The 23,012-nt window shown below is 42.2% G+C and overlaps 1 protein-coding gene across 2 annotated transcripts in view; it reads right to left on the bottom strand.

The window, feature by feature from the left end:
- Window positions 1-22,792, bottom strand: part of LOC139398215 (rap guanine nucleotide exchange factor 4-like) — a 46,481-nt gene extending 23,689 nt beyond the window's left edge. Inside the window, exons 1-4 of one of the 2 annotated variants that reach the window (XM_071144343.1) lie at window positions 22,533-22,792; window positions 6,560-6,635; window positions 6,061-6,125; window positions 52-158 (exon numbers count right to left, since the gene is read on the bottom strand). In XM_071144343.1, the coding sequence (XP_071000444.1) occupies window positions 52-158; window positions 6,061-6,125; window positions 6,560-6,620 (233 nt within the window). In that variant the 5' untranslated portion in view covers window positions 6,621-6,635; window positions 22,533-22,792. Of the gene's footprint in view, window positions 1-51; window positions 159-6,060; window positions 6,126-6,559; window positions 6,636-22,521 lie in introns of both variants that reach the window. The other variant, XM_071144342.1, reaches the window with a different exon arrangement.
- Between the last annotated feature and the right edge of the window lie 220 nt (window positions 22,793-23,012).

Here is a 23,012-nt window from a genome sequence, read left to right as displayed (position 1 = left end):
TGTGATATGAGTGTACCAGGTGTACATGGTACAGGAGATATTCCAACCCACCTGTATGTCTTCAGGTGGTACTTCCTGTCTCGGATGATGTGGGGAGCTCTGGAGAGGATGGCATCACGTAGAACCTTCCCTGCTCGCATGATCTTCTCAGATGGGACCTGTGGGGAGAAAATGGGCCTTATACTAGAGAGGCCAGGCCTTATAATAGAGGAGAGAAAAGGAGATCACACACGTACACACGGAAACATCATGGATTTCAAAAACTCCCTAAAACACTTCTGCGAGCAGTCCTTTCTAATCGACCTGGCTCGGGTATCCTGGAAGGATATTGACCTCATCCCGTCAGTAGAGGATGCCTGGTTGTTCTTTAAATAGTGCTTTCCTCACCAGCTTAAATAAGCATGCCCCTTTCAAAAAATGTAGAACTAAGAACAGATATAGCCCTTGGTTCAACCCAGACTTGACTGCCCTTGACCAGCACAAAAACATCCTGTAGCGTACTGCACTAGCGTCAAATACTCCCCGCGATATGCAACTTTTCAGGGAAGTCAGGAACCAATATACACAGTCAGTTAGGAAAGCAAAGGCTAGCTTTTTCAAACAGAAATTTGCATCCTGCAGCACTAATTCCAAAAAGTTTTGGGACACTAAAGTCCATCGAGAATAAGAGCACCTCCTCCCAGCTGCCCACTGCACTGAAGCTAGGAAACACTGTCATCATCAATAAATCCACAATACACGAGAATTTCACTAAGCATCGCTCTACGGCTGGCCATGCTTTCCATCTGGCTACCCCAACCCTGGCCAACAGCTCTGCACCCCCCGCAACAACTGGCCGAAACCTCCCACGCTTCTCCCAAATCCAGATAGCTGATGTTCTGAAAGAGCTGCAAAATCTGGATCCCTACAAATCAGCTGGACTAGACAATCTGGACCCTCTCTTAAATTATCCGCCACCATAGTTGCAACCCCTATTACTAGTCTGTTCAACCGCTCTTTTGTATCGTCAGATTCCTAAAGATTGGAAAGCTGTTGCAGTCATCCCCCTCTTCAAAGGGGGAGACACTCTAGACCAAAACGGTTACAGACCTATATCCATCCTGCCCTGCCTTCCTAAAGTTTTCGAAAGGCAAGTTAACAAACAGATCACCGACCATTTCGAATCCCAACGTACCTTCTCTGCTATGCAATCCGGTTTCCGAGCTGGTCACGGGTGCACCTTAGCCACACTCAAGGTCCTAAACGATATCATAACCACCATCAATAAAAGACAGTACTGTGCAGCAGTCTTCATCGACCTCAACAGTCTTGGTTTCTCTAATGACAGCCTCGCCTGGTTCACTCATGCTGCCAAACATACCCTCGTAAAACTGACTACCCTACCGATCCTCTGGCGATGTCATTTACAAAATAGCCTCCAACACTCTACTCAGAAAATTGGATGCAGTCTATCACAGTGCCATCCTTTTTGTCACTAAAGCTCCATATACTACCCACCACTGCGACCTGTATGCTCTCGTTGACTGGTCCTCGCTACATATTTGTCGCCAAACCCACTGGCTCCAGGTCATCCATAAGTCTTTGCTAGGTAAAGCTCAGCCTCATCTCACTGGTCACCATAGCAACACCCACCCGTAGCACACGCTCCAGCAGGTATATTTCACTGGTCATCCCCACAGCCAAAACCCCCTTTGGCCGCCTTTCCTTCCAGTTCTCTGCTGCCAACGACTGGAGCGAATTGCAAAAATCAGTGAAGTTGGAGACTTATATCTCCCTCACTAACTCCAGTGTTAATTGCTAAATTGTTATTACCTCGCCACTATGGCCTATTTATTGCCTTCCCTCCTTACTTCATTTGAACACACTGTACACCGATTTTTTTGATTGTGTTATTGAGTGTGTTTATCCCATGTGTAACGCTGTTGTTTTTGTCACACTGATTTGCTTTATCTTGGCCAGGTAGCACTAGTAAATGAGAACTTGTTCTCAACTGTCCTACCTGGTTAAATAAAAAAAGGATTTTAAAATAAAAGCACAAAATGAAGGACAGGGATGATAAGAACATTTGAGATTGTATGACACACGATACAGACTTTAGTGAATGGTCGCAGTTCTCGCCCTATCAATGATGACAGAGATTAGGCCCTTGTGAAGATGTAGCCTTTACCACTATCAACCAAGGGCATACTTTCAGATAAACCAAGGGTATGGCAAAATGACAGCTGAACAGATGCACTCTCCAAAAAGCCAGCCAGCCATACAAACAGCCTTCCCTCCCACTCCCAGGCATTCCCATGGTCCTAAAGTCAGCCTGCTAAACTGCATTTGCCTTTAAAAATCAGAATGGGAATGATTTCAGTAGCCCATTTTAAAATTGTTGGTGTTGGGCCATACCCAATTGACAACCATGCTAACAACCTCCACTGTCAACAGGGCCCTGTTAAATCGGAGATTAAATCAACAGCTGGTGTCTGCTGTCTGTGCTTACATCCCAACCCTTGGACACACAGCACAGAAACCACCTTGAACAAGTCATGTATGGATGTGGTATTCATGAGTTCTACAGCAGAGAAGAATGAAACTGAACTATACAGTGCCTTGCGAAAGTATTCGGCCCCCTTGAACTTTGCAACCTTTTGCCACATTTCAGGCTTCAAACATAAAGATATAAAACTGTATTTTTTTGTGAAGAATCAACAACAAGTGGGACACAATCATGAAGTGGAACGACATTTATTGGATATTTCAAACTTTTTTAACAAATCAAAAACTGAAAAATTGGGCGTGCAAAATTATTCAGCCCCCTTAAGTTAATACTTTGTAGCGCCACCTTTTGCTGCGATTACAGCTGTAAGTCGCTTGGGGTATGTCTCTATCAGTTTTGCACATCGAGAGACTGAAATTTTTTCCCATTCTTCCTTGCAAAACAGCTCGAGCTCAGTGAGGTTGGATGGAGAGCATTTGTGAACAGCAGTTTTCAGTTCTTTCCACAGATTCTCGATTGGATTCAGGTCTGGACTTTGACTTGGCCATTCTAACACCTGGATATGTTTATTTTTGAACCATTCCATTGTAGATTTTGATTTATGTTTTGGATCATTGTCTTGTTGGAAGACAAATCTCCGTCCCAGTCTCAGGTCTTTTGCAGACTCCATCAGGTTTTCTTCCAGAATGGTCCTGTATTTGGCTCCATCCATCTTCCCATCAATTTTAACCGTATTCCCTGTCCCTGCTGAAGAAAAGCAGGCCCTTTAAACTTCTTCACAACAGTATCTCGGACCTGCCTGGTGTGTTCCTTGTTCTTCATGATGCTCTCTGCGCTTTTAACGGACCTCTGAGACTATCACAGTGCAGGTGCATTTATACGGAGACTTGATTACACACAGGTGGATTGTATTTATCATCATTAGTCATTTAGGTCAACATTGGATCATTCAGAGATCCTCACTGAACTTATGGAGAGAGTTTGCTGCACTGAAAGTAAAGGGGCTGAATAATTTTGCACGCCCAATTTTTCAGTTTTTGATTTGTTAAAAAAGTTTGAAATATCCAATAAATGTCGTTCCACTTCAGGATTGTGTCCCACTTGTTGTTGATTCTTCACAAAAAAATACAGTTTTATATCTTTATGTTTGAAGCCTGAAAATGTGGCAAAAGGTCGCAAAGTTCAAGGGGGCCAAATACTTTCGCAAGCACTGTACATACAGCAGCACTCTATACTACAAAGCGGACATGTCGACGGCTGTTCAAACTCTAGAACACCTCCTTTCTAACATAATTTCTCTCACAGCCAAGAACAATACTTACATAGATGCTTAAAGGGATACTTCAGAATTTTGGAAATTAGGTCTAGTATGAAGGAAGTTAAGAGATAGTGTAGCAAGCCAATGCTAACTAGCATTAGCACAGTGACTGGAAGTCTATTTGTATCGGGGTATAACTGAGCTCAAGTGCATCCCGTTTCCATTGATCACCCTGGAGATGTTTCTACAACTTGATTGTGGTAAATTCAATGGATTGGACATGATTTGGAAAGGCACACAACTGTCTATATAAGGTCCCATAGTTCACAGCGCATGTCAGAGCCAAACCAAGCCGTGAGGTCGAAGGAATTGTCCGTAGAGCCCCGAGACAGGATTGTGTGGAGACACAGATCTGGGGAAGTGTAAAAATAAATAAAAATAAAATAAGAGTGTCTGCAGCTTTGAAGTTCCCCAAAAACATAGGGGCCTCCATCGTTCTTAAATGGAACAACTTTGGAACCAACAGTACTCTTCCTAGAGCTGGCTGCCCGGCCAAACTGAGCAGTCGGGAGAGAAGGGCCTTGTCGAGAGGTGACCAAGAACTCGATGGTCACTCTGACAGAGCTCCAGAGTTGCTCTGTGGAGATGGGAGAACCTTCCAGAAAGACAACCATCTCTGTAGCACTCCACCAATCAGGCCTTTATGGTAGAGTGGCCAGACGGATGGTAGAGTGGCCAGTAAAATGCACATGACAGCCCGCTTGGAATTTGCCAAAAGGCACGTAAAGCACTCTCAGACCATGAGAAATAAGTTTCTCTGCTCTGATGAAACCAAGACTGAACTATTTGGCCTGAATGCCAAGCATCACGTTTGGAGGAAACCTGGCACCTTCCCTACGGTGAAGCATGGTGGTGGCAGCATCATACTGTGGGGATGTTTTTCAGCAGCAGGGACCGGGAGACTTGTCAGGGTTGAGGCAAATATGAATGGAGCAAAGTACAGAGAGATCCTTGATGAAAGGGCGAGAGTTCACCTTCCAACAGGACAACAACCCTATGCACACAGCCCAGACAACGCAGGAGTGGCTTCGGGACAAGTCTCTGAATGTCCTTGAGTCTTGAGTGGCCCAGACAGAGCCCGGACTTGAACCCGATCGAACATCTCTAGAGAGACCTGAAAATAGCTGTGCAGCGATGCTCCCCATCCAACCTGACAGCTTGAGAGGATCTGCAGAGAAGAATGGGAGAAACTCCCCAAATACAGGTGTGCCAAGCTTGTAGCGTCATACCCAAGAAGACTTGAGGCTGTTTCAACAAAGTACTGAGTAAAGGGTCTGAATACTTATGTAAATGTGATTTGATTTCATTTTATTTTAAATATATAAATTAGCAAACATTTCAGCAAAAAAAAATAAACGGTTTTTGCTTTGTCATTATGGGGTGTAGATTTATTTTAAAAATGTGTTTTGCCTTAATCAATTTCAGAATAAGGCTGTAACCTAACTAAATGTGGAAAAGGTCAAGCGGTCAGAATACTTTCCGAAGGCACTGCACATGAATTGCATAACAGTCACTGCATTTGTTGCTGTTGTTATGACTACAATATGTAGAGCCTTCGAGTTAGACAAATATTTACCAACAATTTAACCACAGGGTGGGATTTGCTAAAAAACAGCAAAATTACAATTATCATTGTAGTTATTTATAGCGCACATGTTTTGGCTGGTCTGGAGAAGAAGAAAAAACAGGAACAAAGCCCAAGCCGTAATAAATCACGAAACCCCAGACTAGCACCGTGTTATCTGTATGGAGGTAAGGAAGTCACAACCGGGTTAAGGTGGAACGGGAATTATTAAGGACATGCTGCACACCAACGGAAGCTTGGTCTCGGCTGCCGCCTTGTTTATATTTAGTCAAACTTTAAATAAGCTCGACATTCCAGACTTATTTTGAGCTTATTCTAACTAAAGAGGATGTTGTTAGATCAGGGCCCACGCAAGCAGCATATAAACAGGAGTAAATAACCGTCCCTTTACCACCCGCGGTCACTCTTCCATTCACAACAGTGTTCAATCTGGGTGATTTTCACTTCACATAAAGTGGTTACTGATCTCTTTCACACAGATGAGTAGCTGGTCATTTACGTGAGATTTTGTTTCTGGGTTGCCAAGATCACATGGTTCCTGCCATAGTCACACAGTGCTTTTTTGAATGTCCACTATCATCATCCAAAAATCAATGTTGGATGGTGAAACTAAGTCATTCTGATATGTAATGATGAGGTCTCAGTTTTGCGTTCAGGGATGTTCTACTGTACCTTACTCGGATGTTTAGAGATGGATCCAAAATAGTTGTTGCTTATGTTCTCTTTGTCCGGCATTCCTGAGTGAAAATGTTGAAATGTGTAGTCAGTCATCGGTAAAACATTAAGACCGAGTTGAAAGCCAATACATCCCTACTTATTTCTCTGCCACAATTGGTGCATTTTCACAAATATACTTTGATGTTAATACATCATCTCAATGCGATGTTGAATGTAGATATGTGTCAACTAAAATCTCCTTGGGGAGTGAGTGACATAACGTCATCAGTCGCCGAGGGAGATTTCTACAGTAAGAAGAGGGTGACGTTTTTTCCCCTCTCAGGGAAAAACACAATTAGTTATTACACTTCAAAACCTTTTCTGGAGGGGAAATTACCCCAATTCTTAGACATGACTTTCAGACTGCTGATATCACCTTTTCCATAGTAAAAAGGTGATAGGTAGGCCAGTAAGTAAGATTTGTAGATGGACATGACTGTTGTCTTGTACTCACTGTCAGGGCTGGGTCCACCACTTTCCATAACTCCATAAGATGGGGCTAGCAGTCCAGCCATGCACTGACGATATCTCTACAGAGAGAGACAGAAGAGCAGTCTTCTTATTAGACATGGTAGAACAATCCACAAGCCAAATTCTCAACACTACAAGGTTTATTATACAGTGTGTCGATGCAATTCCATTCAAGATAACGATGTAATTCATTGTGAACCACGGTCACCTGTTTATGTCAGGTGGTAACCCGTGGAATCATTTGGATTGTAGTATTATGCATCTCTCCCCTATTCGCGCGTCTCTTAATCAACGTGTCTATTGAGGACTATGTAAATACACAGCTGAGACTCCCAGCTGGCGGTTATGAGTATTCAGAAGCGTCACAACTGCAGCAGCCTCATTTAAATGATCCTTCATCTCACAAACCAGTGCATTTCAAAGAACAGGAACAAAATACACGTTTCATGTAGCTTCATTTGAAGTAAAAGCCTATTGCTGTTGGCCACAGTAGCTGACGTGTATACAGGACAACATGCTTCCATACGTATAGTAAGGAATCGATGTGGGAAATGGGCAAATGTTCAACTACAGTATCTATGCTTTTCATGCCATATTTTACTAATGATGGCATCATTGGAGATGAGTAGATTCAGTCAGTGTGGCAAGAGTTGATCAAATACCCTTAATATGTAGTCTATACAGATTAAAAGGATTTACAACAGATTATACCAAGAATCAATCAAAACACAACCTTACATATACAGTGGGGCAAAAAAGTATTTAGTCAGCCACCAATTGCGCAAATTCTCCCACTTAATAGATGAGAGAGGCCTGTATTTTCATCATAGGTACACTTCAACTATGACAGACAAAATGAGAAGAAAAAAATCCAGAAAATCACATTGTAGGATTTTTAATGAATTTATTTGTAAATTATGGTGGAAAATAAGTATTTGGTCAATAACAAAAGTTTCTCAATACTTTGTTATATACCCTTTGTTGGCAATGACAGAGGTCAAACAGAGGAAAACAAGGTTTTCACACACTGTTGCTGGTATTTTGGCCCATTCCTCCATGCAGATCTCCTCTAGAGCAGGGATGTTTTGGGGCTGTTGCTGGGCAACACGGACTTTCAACTCCCTCCAAAGATTTTCTATGGGGTTGAGATCTGGAGACTAGCTAGGCCACTCCAGGACCTTGAAATGCTTCTTACGAAGCCACTCCTTCATTGCCCGGGTGGTGTGTTTGGGATCATTGTCATGCTGAAAGACCCAGCCACGTTTCATCTTCAATGCCCTTGCTGATGGAAGGAGGTTTTCACTCAAAATCTCACGATACATGGCCCCATTCATTCTTTCCTTTACACGTATCAGTCGTCCTGGTCCCTTTGCAGAAAAACAGCCCCAAACCATTATGTTTCCACCCCCATGCTTCACAGTAGGTATGGTGTTCTTTGGATGCAACTCAGCATTCTTTGTCCTCCAAACACGACAAGTTGAGTTTTTACCAAAAAGTTATATTTTGGTTTTATCTGACCATATGACATTCTCCCAATCTTCTTCTGGATCACCCAAATGCTCTCTAGCAAACTTCAGACGGGCCTGGACATGTACTGGCTTAAGCAGGGGGACACGTCTGGCACTGCAGGATTTGAGTCCCTGGCAGCGTAGTGTGTTACTGATGGTAGGCTTTGTTACTTTGGTCCCAGCTCTCTGCAGGTCATTCACTAGGTCCCCCCGTGTGGTTCTGGGATTTTTGCTCACCGTTCTTGTGATCATTTTGACCCCATGGGGTGAGATCTTGCGTGGAGCCCCAGATCGAGTGAGATTATCAGTGGTCTTGTATGTCTTCCATTTCTTAATAATTGCTCCCACAGTTGATTTCTTCAAACCAAGCTGCTTACCTATTGCAGATTCAGTCTTCCCAGCCTGGTGCAGGTCTACAATTTTGTTTCTGGTGTCCTTTGACAGCTCTTTGGTCTTGGCCATAGTGGAGTTTGTGACAGGTGTCTTTTATACTGATAACAAGTTCAAACAGATGCCATTAATACAGGTAATGAGTGGAGGACAGAGGAGCCTCTTAAAGAAGAAGTTACAGGTCTGTGAGAGCCAGAAATCTTGCTTGTTTGTAGGTGACCAAATACTTATTTTCCACCATAATTTGCTAATAAATTCATTAAAAATCCTACAATGTGATTTTCTGGATTTTTTTTCTTCTCATTTTGTCTGTCATAGTTGAAGTGTACCTATGATGAAAATTATAGGCCTCTCATCTTTTTAAGTGGGAGAACTCGCACAATTGGTGGCTGACTAAATACTTTTTTGCCCCAGTGTGTGTGTGTATATATAAATAAATAAAAATCACAGGTGAAAACACGGTTAAGAAACTTGATCGACCAAGAGGGCAAACACAAATGTTGAAGTCGCAAGCAGGACTGCCTCACCACGTGACCATGAGCAACCATGGCCGACTCATGTCCGCTACACTTTCACATGTGCATTTTCACATTTTAATGGGAATAAATGAAACATTAAAAAAAAACATGTATTGCAGGATTTAATGTGAATAATCACAAATTCATAATTTGCTGTTTTGATTTTGTCCAAAAGGTTAGCAAAATCAGGATAATTGTTAAACATGCTTTCTTTAACCTCAAAGTCAACTTGTTTTGACATCGCATTGTTGTTTTTAGCTGGATAGATTATATGAATGTGAATGTTTTCGGTGTATTTTCAATGCTTTCAGACAATATGATTAATTTTTTTAACGTCAGTGCTTTGAATGATGATAGTGGACAATGTTTGATGGTGAAACCAAGTCATTATGATACGTACCATATTTTCACATGTATTAAATTTAGAGTTCACACGTTAACACCAGCAGTAACACCCCCGAATGGATGGTTCAGAAATAATACATCTTGAATCGTTATACTCAGGTAAGCTAAGTTATCTTTTACAGAATGCATTACAGAATTTGCAATTCCATATGTGGAAACATTGCTACTGGAACATGTTGACACCACCTTCACACATGTGAGGAGAATAACACTATTTCACCACCACATGTGAACTTGCAATTCCATCTGTGAAAGTTCGATTTTCACATGCAAATGTTTCTTACAATGTGAAACTGCAATTTAGATTGTCACTGATTGTGATTGATTTTTACATGTGAACGTGCATATCCAATTTTAACATGTGAACCCGCAAATTACATGTGCAACCTCAACCTCAAGTGAGGTGAAAAAAATGTTGTGTTTTTCCCCCTCACATGTGAAAAGGTGGTGTTAACATGTGAACTCTAAATTGAATACATGTTAAATTATGGTTTCACATGTAAAATTTAAGCTCAAGGTGTGAAAACAGCTATTTCACATGTGAAAGTACAAATTTGACATGTGTTTTTTTTGTAAGTGCACACACACACACACACACGAGAGGGAAGCATCCAAACCTCTGAAAATGTGTCTGGATCTCTTTACACTGCATTAATATCCAGCGTGTAGTCCCTCCCATCAGAGCACAGGAGCAGCTGGGTTCCTGTGGTTTTCTAGTGCATTGTGGATTAGGCCTCGCTCTATACGCTCCCCAGACTCCTACTACTGGGCATCGCCTCGACCCATATCAGTCTGTGAGCGTTAGTGCACTCAGCCTACATGTAGAGAGCGATCCTCTGAGGAATCAGAGCATGACAATAAGGCCATAAGTGGCTTATACTGCAGCTGTGCCTTGCAGCATGGCTATTACGTAAACAAACATTATACCCATGCCAACGTAAATGCCGTTTCTTAGCTCATGACAACGCAATACGGGCCTACAGGGGTCAAAGGGCACATTAACAGGAATATCACTTCAATAATCCAAACATGCACGAAACCATGTGTAATTCTATGTGAAGAGCTTCCCATATCAAGGAGAGTGTAGTAGAGTTATGCTTGTCTGGTAGAAATATAACAACCAGAATGTCTAATCTTTCTGCTAACCTTTTATAGGCTGGTACTGTGCCTTACTAGACCTTAGCTGCACAACAACAAATCAAGAAGAGGGTCCTTTAGATCGACACTTTATGCAATTTCACTAATATTAACTGGATTGGCTAGTTAATTACTCAAGAATGCACTTCACAAAACCATTGTGATCAATCAAACATGTCAAAATCCCTGAAATGGATTGCTGTTAAATCAATACCCTATACCAGCATGTGCTGAAGGGCTTCCAAAAACAAGCGTAATACAATGGGCTAAGAGCCTAAATGAAGGGTGGGACTCCTGACATCCCCTTTTTTTTAAAATCTTTTGGTCACTACAGACCTAATGAAAGCCCAATCTACATAGTCATTTGTTACCGGATGGCAGTTTACGCCCAGAGGTCAAATTCTAAATTGAATTATACCCACAGCTAATCACTTTAAGATCCCCATAAGAGGCAAACAGCTTTTTCGCTCAATTAAGAAGCCTTTTGAAAATGGCTCAATGACCTCTGATTTTAGAAGCATTTCCCCTTAATGTAGTCCAAAACGCTAATTGACTCTGCTTTCTCTGCATGTTGCTGAAATATGAGCAAAAATGGTATCATAAACCATGAGACTATATACTGTATCGGCGTGTATTCAATCTTAGAACTGACCTTAATCATCACATTTGTCTGAAAAAGCCATTCCAGCAATTGGGTGCCTTTTGATTAGTGTAAAAACGGTTTTAAATGTTTTACATTCTGTCATAAAGAGGGGTAATTGAGGGGTAATTAAGCTTCACAACATTTTTTTACATTTACATTTCTAGCTTATCTATTGGTAACAGGGTTGACGTGTTACTTGCTCTGTTTCCCAGCACAAAACACCAGAAAATTGTCAAAATGAGTAGAACCAGCTCACCTGCTTTTACACTATGATATTTATCAGATGTTCAATGTTTATTTTGAAAAAGTTCATGTAACAGGGTCGACCTTAAAAAAAATACTCTTCAGAAATGACTGTCAAAAGCAACAAAATATCTAGGGCTTTACAATGGTGAAAACTTGGAGAAATGCTGGCGTTAGTAGATTAAAATCTTCCTAAGAAGAAGTCACAAAGGATGCTTAGAGGGACATGTCAAAAGGCTGACTTTTGCATTTTACCAAGACTTTGTTCATATTAAAAATCTGATTTATAGAATTTTCCATGTGGTTTATATTAAAGGGCACTTCATTTAATATAACAGGCTTTTAAAATTCGACATTTTTGCACAATTTCTACTTAAAATATTAAAGGGATGCAAAAGGCACTCATTTCGTGGAACAATCTATATAACAGCATGCTTTTTCAGTTAATTATTCAATGAACATTAATGCCACAGAAATAAGCCTTCAGGATCAGTTACTGTAAACATGCCCACCGTGTTTTGTTGACAATTAAAGGGCTTGGGCTTGAGAGTAGCACTTAAACTGAGCAACAAATGAGCATTCAGTGCACAGGAGACGCCTCCAACACTTAAATGACCCTACTGAACCAATAAGTCTCTCCCCTGAGGGACTGGCTGGCTGAAGGAGAGAGGGTGGGGTGTGGAGAGATGGTGGGTGGGGTGTTGTTTTAGAAGGGTGTTGTTTTAGATGGGGATTAGTGCTGGTGGCAGGAGTGTCAGCAAACACTCAATTTTCACAAAGCTACAGTCTCCCCCCTGTGACCTACTGTACTCTGCACTCGCTTCTATAGGAAGCCGCTAGCTATACAGATGAGGAACAATCATACATTATCAATGATTCCTTTTGCCAGGGCAGCCGTATTATAGTCTATCCGAAACATGCTCGAATTAAACATTTTATATAGATATTACATCAAATATAATGTATATTTGATTGTTCTTCATCTGTGAAAATGAATTAATCAGCTGACTAAGACAGACAGATATTTATCTATCTCAGCCAATCATACAATAGTACAGAGTTGTGGGACAACTGAAAAATAGACTGTTCTCGACAATCGACTCTTGTCCATTTCCCTACTTTCTTGTCACGTGAACCCATTCATTCTGAACTCAGCAAAAAAGAAAGGTCCTCTCGCTGTCAACTGCGTTTATTTTCAGCAAACCTAACATGTGTAAATATTTGTATGAACATAAGATTCAACAACTGAGACATAAACTGAACATGTTCCACAGACATGTGACTAACAGAAATGGAATAATGTGTCCCTGAACAAATGGGGGTCAAAATCAAAAGTAACAGTCAGTGTCTGGTGTGGCCACCAGCTGCATTAAGTACTGCAGTGCATCTCCTCCTCATGGACTGCACTAGATTTGCCAGTTCTTGCTGTGAGATGTTACCCCACCCTTTCACCAAGGCACCTGCTAGTTCCCAGACATTTCTGGGGGGGAATGGACCTAGCCCTCACCCTCTGATCCAACAGGTCCCAGACGTGCTCAATGGGATTGAGATCCCGGCTCTTCGCTGGCCTTGGCAGAACACTGCCTACAAGCCCTCAGTCCAGCCTCTCTCAGCCCATTTCGGACAGTCTGAGCACTGATGGAGGGATTGTGCATTCCTGGTTGAACTCGGGCAGTTGTTGTTGCCATCCTGTACCTGTCCCGCATGTATGATGTTCAGCTGTACCGATCCTGTGCAGGTGTTGTTACACGTGGTTTGCCCCTGCAAGGACGATCAGCTGTCCATCCTGTCTCCCTGTAATGCTGTCTTAGGCATCTCACAGTACGGACATTGCAATTGGCCACATCTGCAGTCCTCATGCCTCCTTGCAGCATGCCTAAGGCACGTTCATGCAGATGAGCAGGGACCCTGGGCATCTTAGTTTTGGTGTTTTTCAGAGTCCGTAGAAAGGCCTCTTTCGTGTCCTAAGTTTTCATAACAGTGACGATAATTGCCTACCGTCTGTAAGCTGTTAGTGTCTTAACAATCGTTCCACAGGTGCATGTTCATTCATTGTTTATGGTTCATTGAACAAGCATGGGAAACAGTGTTCAAAACCTTTACAATGAACACCTGTGAAGTTATTTGGATTTTTACGAATTATCTTTGAAAGACCGGATCCTGAAAAGGGGACGTTTCTTTTTTTGATGAGTTTATTAGTTAGCCCAAATCCCATTAGTGGAGATTCAACACTGTAATTACAATGAGCACTTTCAACTCTCACACGATTATATGTATAGTATCGTTTCATTTTTACACACACACCAGTTACTGTAGAGTGATCAGGGTTGGAAAAACAACAATGGTCGAAGCTCTGTAGCATCTGTTGCAGGTAAAGCGGTCACAAAGGGCATGGCTGCTCAAGAAAACAGCATTTCAATATTTCATAACAACTGAACGATTACGTGGGAAGTTATGCACCTTTCAAAATGATTTTATTCTGTTTTAACCGCAAGTCTCATTCAGTCACACCAGATAGATATCAAATTTTACTCGTATGAAAATGGGAGGCACTACACAACAAGACAACCATCAAACCGTGTGTGCGCAGAGATTTGACGCAATGTGATATGACAGGTCAACAGAGCTTCATTGATGGTCTGCCTGACACACCTACTACAGCATCAAAGGAAGTGTCCTACATCACCATGTCAGATTACCTAGCCGGCCCTACTGTATCACTTGACTGAGAGGTTGCCTGCCCCCTGTCCATTAGAAGTAGTAATGAGGCTAAATCAGATTGAGGAGATGTAGGACTACATGCTAAACCTATCCATCCCACAGTGTTACACTGGTGCAAACATCAGCAGGTAGTTCAGAACTTGTTAAGAACTTGTTTTCACATTAAAGGCTCATTTGTTTGAATTATCTATAGCCAAATGTAAATAAAAAAATCAAACGTTTCCTGTTGGGTTGACATAGAAGGGTCACAGTCCCTGATGCCTTCACCCCCCTCCCCCCAACAAAGCAGAGTCAACAGGATTGGTAGTCACCGTTCAAAGTAAAGGCAGTCTATGGAGATAATCCCTGTCAAGAAGTCCTTGAAGACAGTTTTACAACTAGGCAACAGCCAAAACTGGCTTAAGTCAAACGCTTCACTCTTTAACTGATATTACTTTTACCAGATAATGAAACAGTTTGTGATCGCGTCATAGCAGTGAGCTTAGGAGGTTGTGATAAGAAGCATTGTTAGAGGGGATTTCCTTGGAGTTAATGGAAGGATTTAAAAGCATACAGGGATTCTTTGGTGTTCTGTTCTCTGAACTGGAGGACATGTTAGGACCAGATCAGGAAGTTACCTGGGATTTGAATCTGAAAGAAGAATCGTGAATTACTGTGGTGGAGTGAATCCAATGCACAAACCCGGATTACACAAATAAAAGCTACTATTGTATCATATAGTGCCAAAATCTCTTCTATGCAATTAAACAAAGACCCAAGTATAAACACAGGCCCAAAACACCCCATATCTATATAATAATACACTCATAATAACAGGAGTGAAACTATTCCTCTGAGACTCATCCTAAACATCACTTATCCCATCATACAAACCGAGGCTTTATCAACGCAATGACAGCGGTGTATTCTCTTTCTCTCTGTGGGGGGAGGGGGGGGGGGGTCAGGGCAGCTACTATCTGATTTGCCTCAACCACTCTGACACATACACACACACACACACACACACGCTCTGCTCCACCTCTCCAACCATTGTGGCTTCTCTATGTTACTAATTTTTACAAATGCATGTTTCAAATATACTAAAACACTTCTAAAATAACATTATCCATTTGTCAAAAACATACAGTAACATTTCTAAAATAATGCTGACATGCATTGAACATATCATACCAGTGATCATATGTATGGCATGGATCTACAGTAATACTGGATTTTAAAATCAAAGTCTAGAAATATGAAAATATAACAACTTGTCACATTACTAAATTCACAGCTCATGTTCTCGCTCCTCCTCTGCACATTTTGCACTCTGAGCATCATTATGCATGGATGTTGTATGTTGAATAATTCATCCCAGATGACAGAACATACATCACACAAACTGCTGCCTGCTCTCAAGACATTTCCTTAACTAGTCCATACCCTCCACTGTCTGGCAGACTACAGGCTGCTTGGAAAACTATTTGGGGAAGCAGCTTAAGGCTCTCAGCAAACAGAGACGTTTCATGCAAACTTTTCCAAAACATTCTAGTTTAAAGTTATAACTATACGCTTATCCTTGTGATGGGTTTCTGTAGAAGTCAAGAGAAACATTATTCAAAATGTGCAATTTATTATAATGTATTAATTGTCTAAAAGTGTATTCCATTTCTAAACTCCTTGTGATAGGTTTCTGTAGAAGTCAAAAGACAGTCAAAATGTGTAATTTATGAAAAATGTATTCAATTGCCTAGAAGTTTATCCCATTTCTAAATTCCACATTAGCATCACACAAAAGGTTTGATAAAGCAAGACTCACCTACACGTGTTCCCAGTCTAGTTATCTTCATGAGATGATTCTACAGTCTCAGTAGTAGAATCCACCTACAGTCCCCGTGTCAGAAACTGGTCTGTATTCCCTCACATCCCCCGGTTGTCAGTGTGGTCCAGTCCTGGTGCCCCAACCTCCATCCATCTCTCAGAGCAGAGTGAGTTGAACCCAGCCTGCCTGTGCCCAGTAGAGTCCCTGCCTCCCAGCCAGCTGATTTCCCCCCATGCAGCAGTTGCTAGGCGATCACTCCACCCCTACAATCGCCATGCACTCATGAGCGGACGCACTCTCCGTTGCAGCGGCACACAGCGACACTACACGCAGCGCAGACACAGTTGGAACTTGCTCATGTGGTCCCAAAAGGCAGGGACATAGGGGGACTTTGCTCTATTAGTTAAACCATTAAGTCGTGTTTACACAGAACACAGATATGTATTTTAAGTGCTCCCGTCTTGATAATAATACAAAGTTAATACTGGAACAACGGTTTGGGAGAACACTCAGCATAGTTGTACAAAAGGGATGCCAACCATTTGTGTCATCTTCCATGCAGTTGCCTACCCTTCAATGTTACACCTTCAACAGCACCCATGTCACCATCTCCCAAGCAGGGCATTCATGAAATTAATTATTCAAAATTGCATGTTCATACCTACAGTTGGAAGGAAATTAATCTGACAGTCTTGTATTGTCCAGGCACACTGGGCCTACAGCATGGTATTACGTGACATTACATCCAGAACAAAGCAGAAAGCCAACTGGGGTAATAGCTTTTTGGACTCAGCAATCGCTCTTGGCCTCCGATTCTCCGGGGGCGACAAGGAGCCATACAACAAACGTCCTTTTTGATGCCCGGAATACTTTCTCCTTTATTTAGTGAGTTCTGACCCTAAAAGGTTCCGTACATTCAGTAATCCGGCTTCTATTACTTAGCCTCTCTTCATTACATCAAGGACAGTGGGCAGATGGGATCTTTGACCTTCCAACTGGTTAGAGCCACACAGTCCTACAGCGTTTTAACTCTGGCCTTGTAGCTAAACAGAGAAATAAGTGTTTTTGACAACATTGTTACATGGGTAAATCCATTTGAATTCAATCACTTTTTGACACTGCATCCTTTTTCCCTTAAACAAAACGTTCCATACATGTTTGCCCATGGAAGAAGTGGTCAGAAAGTGACTTTATGGACCTGAATGCCAAAATATTCAAGAGATAAAGGTGCTCAAAAAGGTGACCCGTTTTGCATACCCTACCATACCATGAGACATCCATGTCTTCCTCACTGGGAAAGAGAAATGGTTCCGTTTGATTATATTTAAAAGCTTACAAACAGGGTTGTCAAACTATTTTAGAATAATTCAGATTGTGTTTTCCCTTTAAAAAAAGGGTCAATCTGCAGTTGCTTCATCCATTTAAAATGTACCCATTGATTCATGAAGAACTTCACTTATAAATGCCTCATGAGCTTAGTTCAACTGTCGTACCCCATCAGAACCCAAAATATAAGCTCGTTTCGCTCCAACGTTTATAAACAAAGTACAGTGTAAACAAACTATTTTAGCTTAAAAAACATGCTTAAAAACACTCATTTTGATAGCATGGATAGTCAGTCCATGTATCCATAGCTCTGTCCATGAATTTGAGAGTGGTTACATATCTCCAGCCCCATCGCTTCAGCTTTTTTACTGAAACAGGCATGGGGAGTACACTTTGTTATTGTTTCAACTGCTGATTGCGACTTTTAAAGTCAATTATCTAAAAACATGTGCACGCCGATTTTTGTTCACGTTCGCATGTGTTCTAGCTCAGACCGTATTTTACATACACGTTTTGTGTGTTCCGCCCACCAATCGGTTGAGACACAACATGTTTACAAGCTTTATAAATGATATCGATCTCAACCGTTTCTCTTTTCCAGTGATGAAGACATGGACGTTTCATGTTATGGTAGGGTATGCAAAACGGGTCACCTTTTGAGCACCTTGAATGTTTTGGCATTCAGGAGTTTTCAGCACTTCTACAATGGGCAAATACGTATAGAAGATTAGATTTAGCCAGGTTGTAAATATGTTAGTATTGGAGGGCTGACCACTGCAAAAAATGTATCAAAGAATAAAAGTAATAATTGGACGACAATGGAGAAGGGCCAGCTTCACTCCGTGCCATAGAGGGAACTCCCCCCACTACTGCAGTAAGGTAGTAATAACGAATGTCAATTTATTGGTGTGACAGGGAGAACAGACCATCGCCCCAGGGTGTGAACAGTATTGCCAGTGTTGCATAACTGCTCAACTGCAGCCAAGTTAACCCTGAATCAGATAAAAGAGAGACAGTGAAATTGGAGAGAGGTGTCTGTGTGAAAGGGCCCCTCTGTCAGTTGGTTTGGAGTGAAACAGGGGGAGAGGCAAGGAGATGAGCAGGTGCAGATGGATGTGTGTTAGTGGAGAAGCTCTGGTAAATGTGGACACCTCATATCCAGCCTCTGGGTCTGTCACGGCTGCTTTGGGGAAACAGAAGAATCATGAAGTTATTGGAGAAAGATGACATATATAATCATAATTGTAAATCACATAACTTGTTTATGGTTTTCAATGGGACAAAATTCACACTTTGACCGGTGACCCCCAAGCCTGGCCTGTCTAAATTGTTTTAGTACACTTTCAGTCAGCTTTAGACAAACGCTCTGGGAGGTTACAATAATGCGTTTGTAAAAGATTGGGAACATGGCATGACGGGGAACGCAAAGCTCGATTTTGAACAGTTCTGTACAGACGTTGTTTGTGACAAAGTAATTTATTAGATAAGGTTGGGTTTACTTCCACATTTTCAGAGATAGTGCATGATGAATTGTGAAGTCCACAATGCAGTAAATAATGGACCATTGTGAATAAACAAAATGAGTAAATCTATGTCCTGCATTTCTATTCTCCTCATGTAATAACAGTGCATGGATATTCAATTCACAAAGCCCCGACAACACCACTAAGTGCAAAAACAATTCAATGCAACCAAGAAAACAGAGAGTGCCAGATTTAGCAATTCTCCTCTCTACACATCATCCACTAGAGAGTGAGTGAGTGAGTGAGTGAGTGAGTGAGTGAGTGAGTGAGTAATGAATGTGCACATCTGATGGTGAATATACAGATGACGTAATCCCTTTGATCACTTATGGTTCCATCTAATTGAACCACATCAGCCATGAAAAGCTGATTCTCTTCCAGGTTGAAAACCATTGTTCTAACGTTTATGCAATGGCTGCAAGAACGGATAAGGAGATAAACAGAAGTGTTGTTGATACAATGATCTCAGTGCTCTTAACTTGTGTATATATTCACTGTTCTCTGGGAAGGACTTGGGTCTGCTGGCGTTTAGATGTAGTAAGAGTGCGTGCGCACTCACGCGCACACTCACTTGCCACTGGTCTTACACTGCCTATGCATGTGGATGACTCCACACTTTACAGGTCAGCAACCAAAGCCAGTGAGCTTAAAAGTGGTCACCCACCACCCACCACTGTCCTGCCTCCAACAGAGCCTACCCTCAACACTGCATGGGGCTTGCCTGTCATGCACAAACGCTAACTAGGCAACGCCTTTGAACACTGTCGCTCCACTACAGCACAGATGTACAGCGTATAATATCGCAGAAAAGTGGGCTGCGATAAAATCCTGGGTATGAAAGTGAATCCTAATGTGCACCACAAGCGAATGGAACAGAGACAGGGATCTGCTGGCTAGAGGCTACTGATCTAGACCCTGCTGTCGTGCAAGAAAGAAAAGCACAAATCACAATTGTGTTGTTTCATTCTCGATGACCGACGGAAGCAGAGAACAAAGTTTTGGGTAAATTGATGATCAGGTCATTGGTGCCTCAGGAAGTGTTCCTGTGTGTGCAGAACACTTCCCATGCCTGATCTGTTAAATAAACAAGCACATGCCTGCCTCTCCCAATAACATAAGCCAGACTCGGATGTGCAGAGCGGGAGCCATGCCTGATAGCAGTGACAGTTGACGTTGTTGTTGAAGGCGGGAGTCAGGGGAGTAGAGAAAACCAACATTTCATGTTCCAGCAAAAATGTCTGTGACTGCCACCACCTTCAGTGTCAAGCTGAGCGGGACACTATCTCAAACCATAATCACAAATGGTTTGTGTCCCATTCGCCTCAGCGTGAACGGATGCAGCGCTTTTAAAGAAGATTGACGGAGCAAGATGTTCAAATGGGGAGCAAAGGCCATCAGTAGAAATACTTGAATATAAAGTATTTGAAGTGAATATCCACGTACCGTCTGGACTTTTTTTGTGATGTTTTGAATTCAGAGACTGGATGAAAATTGTGTTCTGAATACTTGGCAGCCATTAATAAATAATACCCAGCAGTTTATTCAGGCTGTGCTGTTCTCAGCCTGTAGCGGTGTTGAGGCCAAGGGTTTCTGCAGGGAGAGAGATCTCAGATGTGTGGGTGGAGTTGTGTGTGTGTGTGTGTGCTCATGCGTGTCAAAGGCCCTCCCTTACCCTAAGCATCTTGTTCCTCGGGGGATGGACCTTGGGTTAGGACAACTCCGGTCAGCACCCTCCCTCCCTCCCTCCTCCTCCTCCTCCTACTACTACTCTTTGTTTCTTCAGACAAATCATTAATTACAGCGAATACGCTGTTCAATCATTTTTAAGTCATGGCCCGAGGGAGACCATTTGCCTTTTAATGAGCTTTGTGTTTGACTCAATCACAAAAAAAACACACAATGTCAAGTCAGGTTGTCTATGCCGCTGGTAGTTAGTCTGCATTTATACAATCAATTACAGCACAGTACAAGAAATATATCTTAAACAGGCAGGGCATAAACAACTAAGAAAATGAAGAATTTATAAAGACCTGTGCTGCTAGTAACAGGATATCAGGAGTACTTTCTGAATTGCGGCAAGGCAGACAGAAATAAATGGCCACCCCTGGACCGTCTCAAACCAAGGCTCCACAGGAAAGCACAAGCGGGCTGAATATTCCTATAACAAGATGTGTCTAGCACTTTGACACATAGGAGAGAGGAGATTCTCAAAAGAACTGAAAGGGATGAACTCAATCTGGTTTCAATCGATGTTCTGTGCACGTGAGCAAAATGCTGAGTGACAGCATACAGTATAGAACCCAAAGTCGTATAGGCCCACACCACAGACACGCTGACAGCATAATTCATTTAAAGCTTGCCAACGTGAAAGCTCACAGGATTCACTTTTGATTGCCGTTCACTCATTCCCAGCTTGTCTGACATCGCTAACTCAGCATGTCAAGCAACAAATTCATGATGGAGTGATGTTTTGCTGAACCCAAGGTCTGTCATTGGCATTGGCTGGAGTGGCTGGAGCAAAGGAGATTGCTATCACTGAACACTATTTACAGCAATTAAAGACATGCTCCGGTACTTTGGTGACTAAGAAAGTATTTTCAAACCTCCAGCTTCAGACTGGATGTGTCAATGTGTAGTTCATACATGATTAATCTATTAGCAGAATTGCCGTCTTACCTCAAGTAGCCACAAAATAGTTTTCTTGAAGCTGTGCCACGCCATTTTCCCTAAATTTCCCGGAAAAGTCGAGTTCTAGCCAATGAGCTTAAGCCCCTCGCATTTTAGTGACAGCTAGCAAGAAGCCTCCCAGCGTTATCCAATGAGGTTGCAGGGCCGGGCCCAACATCTCAGTGGACGAGAGAGAGGGAAAGAAAGAGGGATGAGAGAGAGAGACGAGAGAGAGGGGGGAATGACGTGGTGCACATATCTGCACGTGACATAGTACGCAATTTTAGGGGACCACTTTTGGCTCATGAGTACTACTTTCAGAATTACTGGCTCAAAGGTATACAAAAGTACCAGATAATCTCTTTAAGCACGGAGCTGTGAGCTGCTACCTCCAATGACTAGGCTGCTTTAGTAATAGGAAAAAGTCAATGAAAAACAAAACATTTACATCATAGCGGGGGAGATGCAGACATCTCTAGACACTAAAGTATGTTCATAAAGAATGTCCGACATTGCTCGTCCTAATATTTATATATCTTAATGCCATTCTTTTACTTTTAGATTTGTGTGCATTGTTAGATACTACTGTACTGTTGGAGCTAGAAACAATTCGCTATACCTGCAATAAAGTCAGCTAAATATGTGTATGTGACCAATCAGATTTGATAACAGACAAAATTGCTGTATGCTGAGACAAGCTGTTGTTCCACCATCACAAGCTCCCTTCCCATTTGAAAAGTTTGAACTCATCAAACAAGTAGATTCATCCGTAGAGATCATTGTAAAGCGGAAATAGTTTGTAACGAACAGCCCGGAACATAACGACATAGTCATCCAAAGTCCTGAGCTGAAACCATCTTTTATATCAAACAGAAAGCTTTATCCACGGTCATTATATCACTCAGTACTCCTTTTATCCCTGCTCTAAAAAGCTAACTGCAACCGTGGGTATTAAATATTATCTGAAGACAGAACAAAAACATGCCACATCAGTGAAGCATGAGCAAATGTACAATGATGATGTTCCTGCCTGGCAGTTAAAAGTCTTTTTTGGTAGGCTCACCTCAGACCAACCTTTCAGGAGAGCTTATTCTCTGGATAGAGATAGTAGTATTTCCATGTGGTTGTCCACAGCCTAAACACAGTAGGCTACATCCAGACAAGGCTCAGATTCCAGTTCAAGTGAGGAGGACCAGCGAGTGACATACAGTCCATAGTTTTAACACTAACAGCCCCCCTGCCAGCCCTCTGCTCTCAGAGGAAACCAGCTCTCTCACTCAGGAAGCTAGTGTAGTGGATCCACCAGGACAGACAGGGGCCTCTGGACAGTGTGGCACCTCCATCCCGGCCAACTCAGTCCTTAGTACCTTCCTGTACTGCTGGGGGGGTTGGGGGGGGGGGGGGGGGTTAGGGGAGAGAGGAGCTCAGTGGAGCAGGAAGGGACACAGTGGCAAGGGACATAACTGTCTAACCTGCTGCGGAGACATTCAGATATCACTACTGCTCTTCAAAAAAATCATTTCCCATGGAATTATTATGCCCCGAGTACAAGGA

This window comes from Oncorhynchus clarkii, chromosome 3 (genome assembly GCF_045791955.1).
Source record: "Oncorhynchus clarkii lewisi isolate Uvic-CL-2024 chromosome 3, UVic_Ocla_1.0, whole genome shotgun sequence".
Classification (NCBI taxonomy): Eukaryota; Metazoa; Chordata; class Actinopteri; order Salmoniformes; family Salmonidae; genus Oncorhynchus; species Oncorhynchus clarkii.
This window is presented reverse-complemented; position numbering and strand designations above follow the sequence as displayed.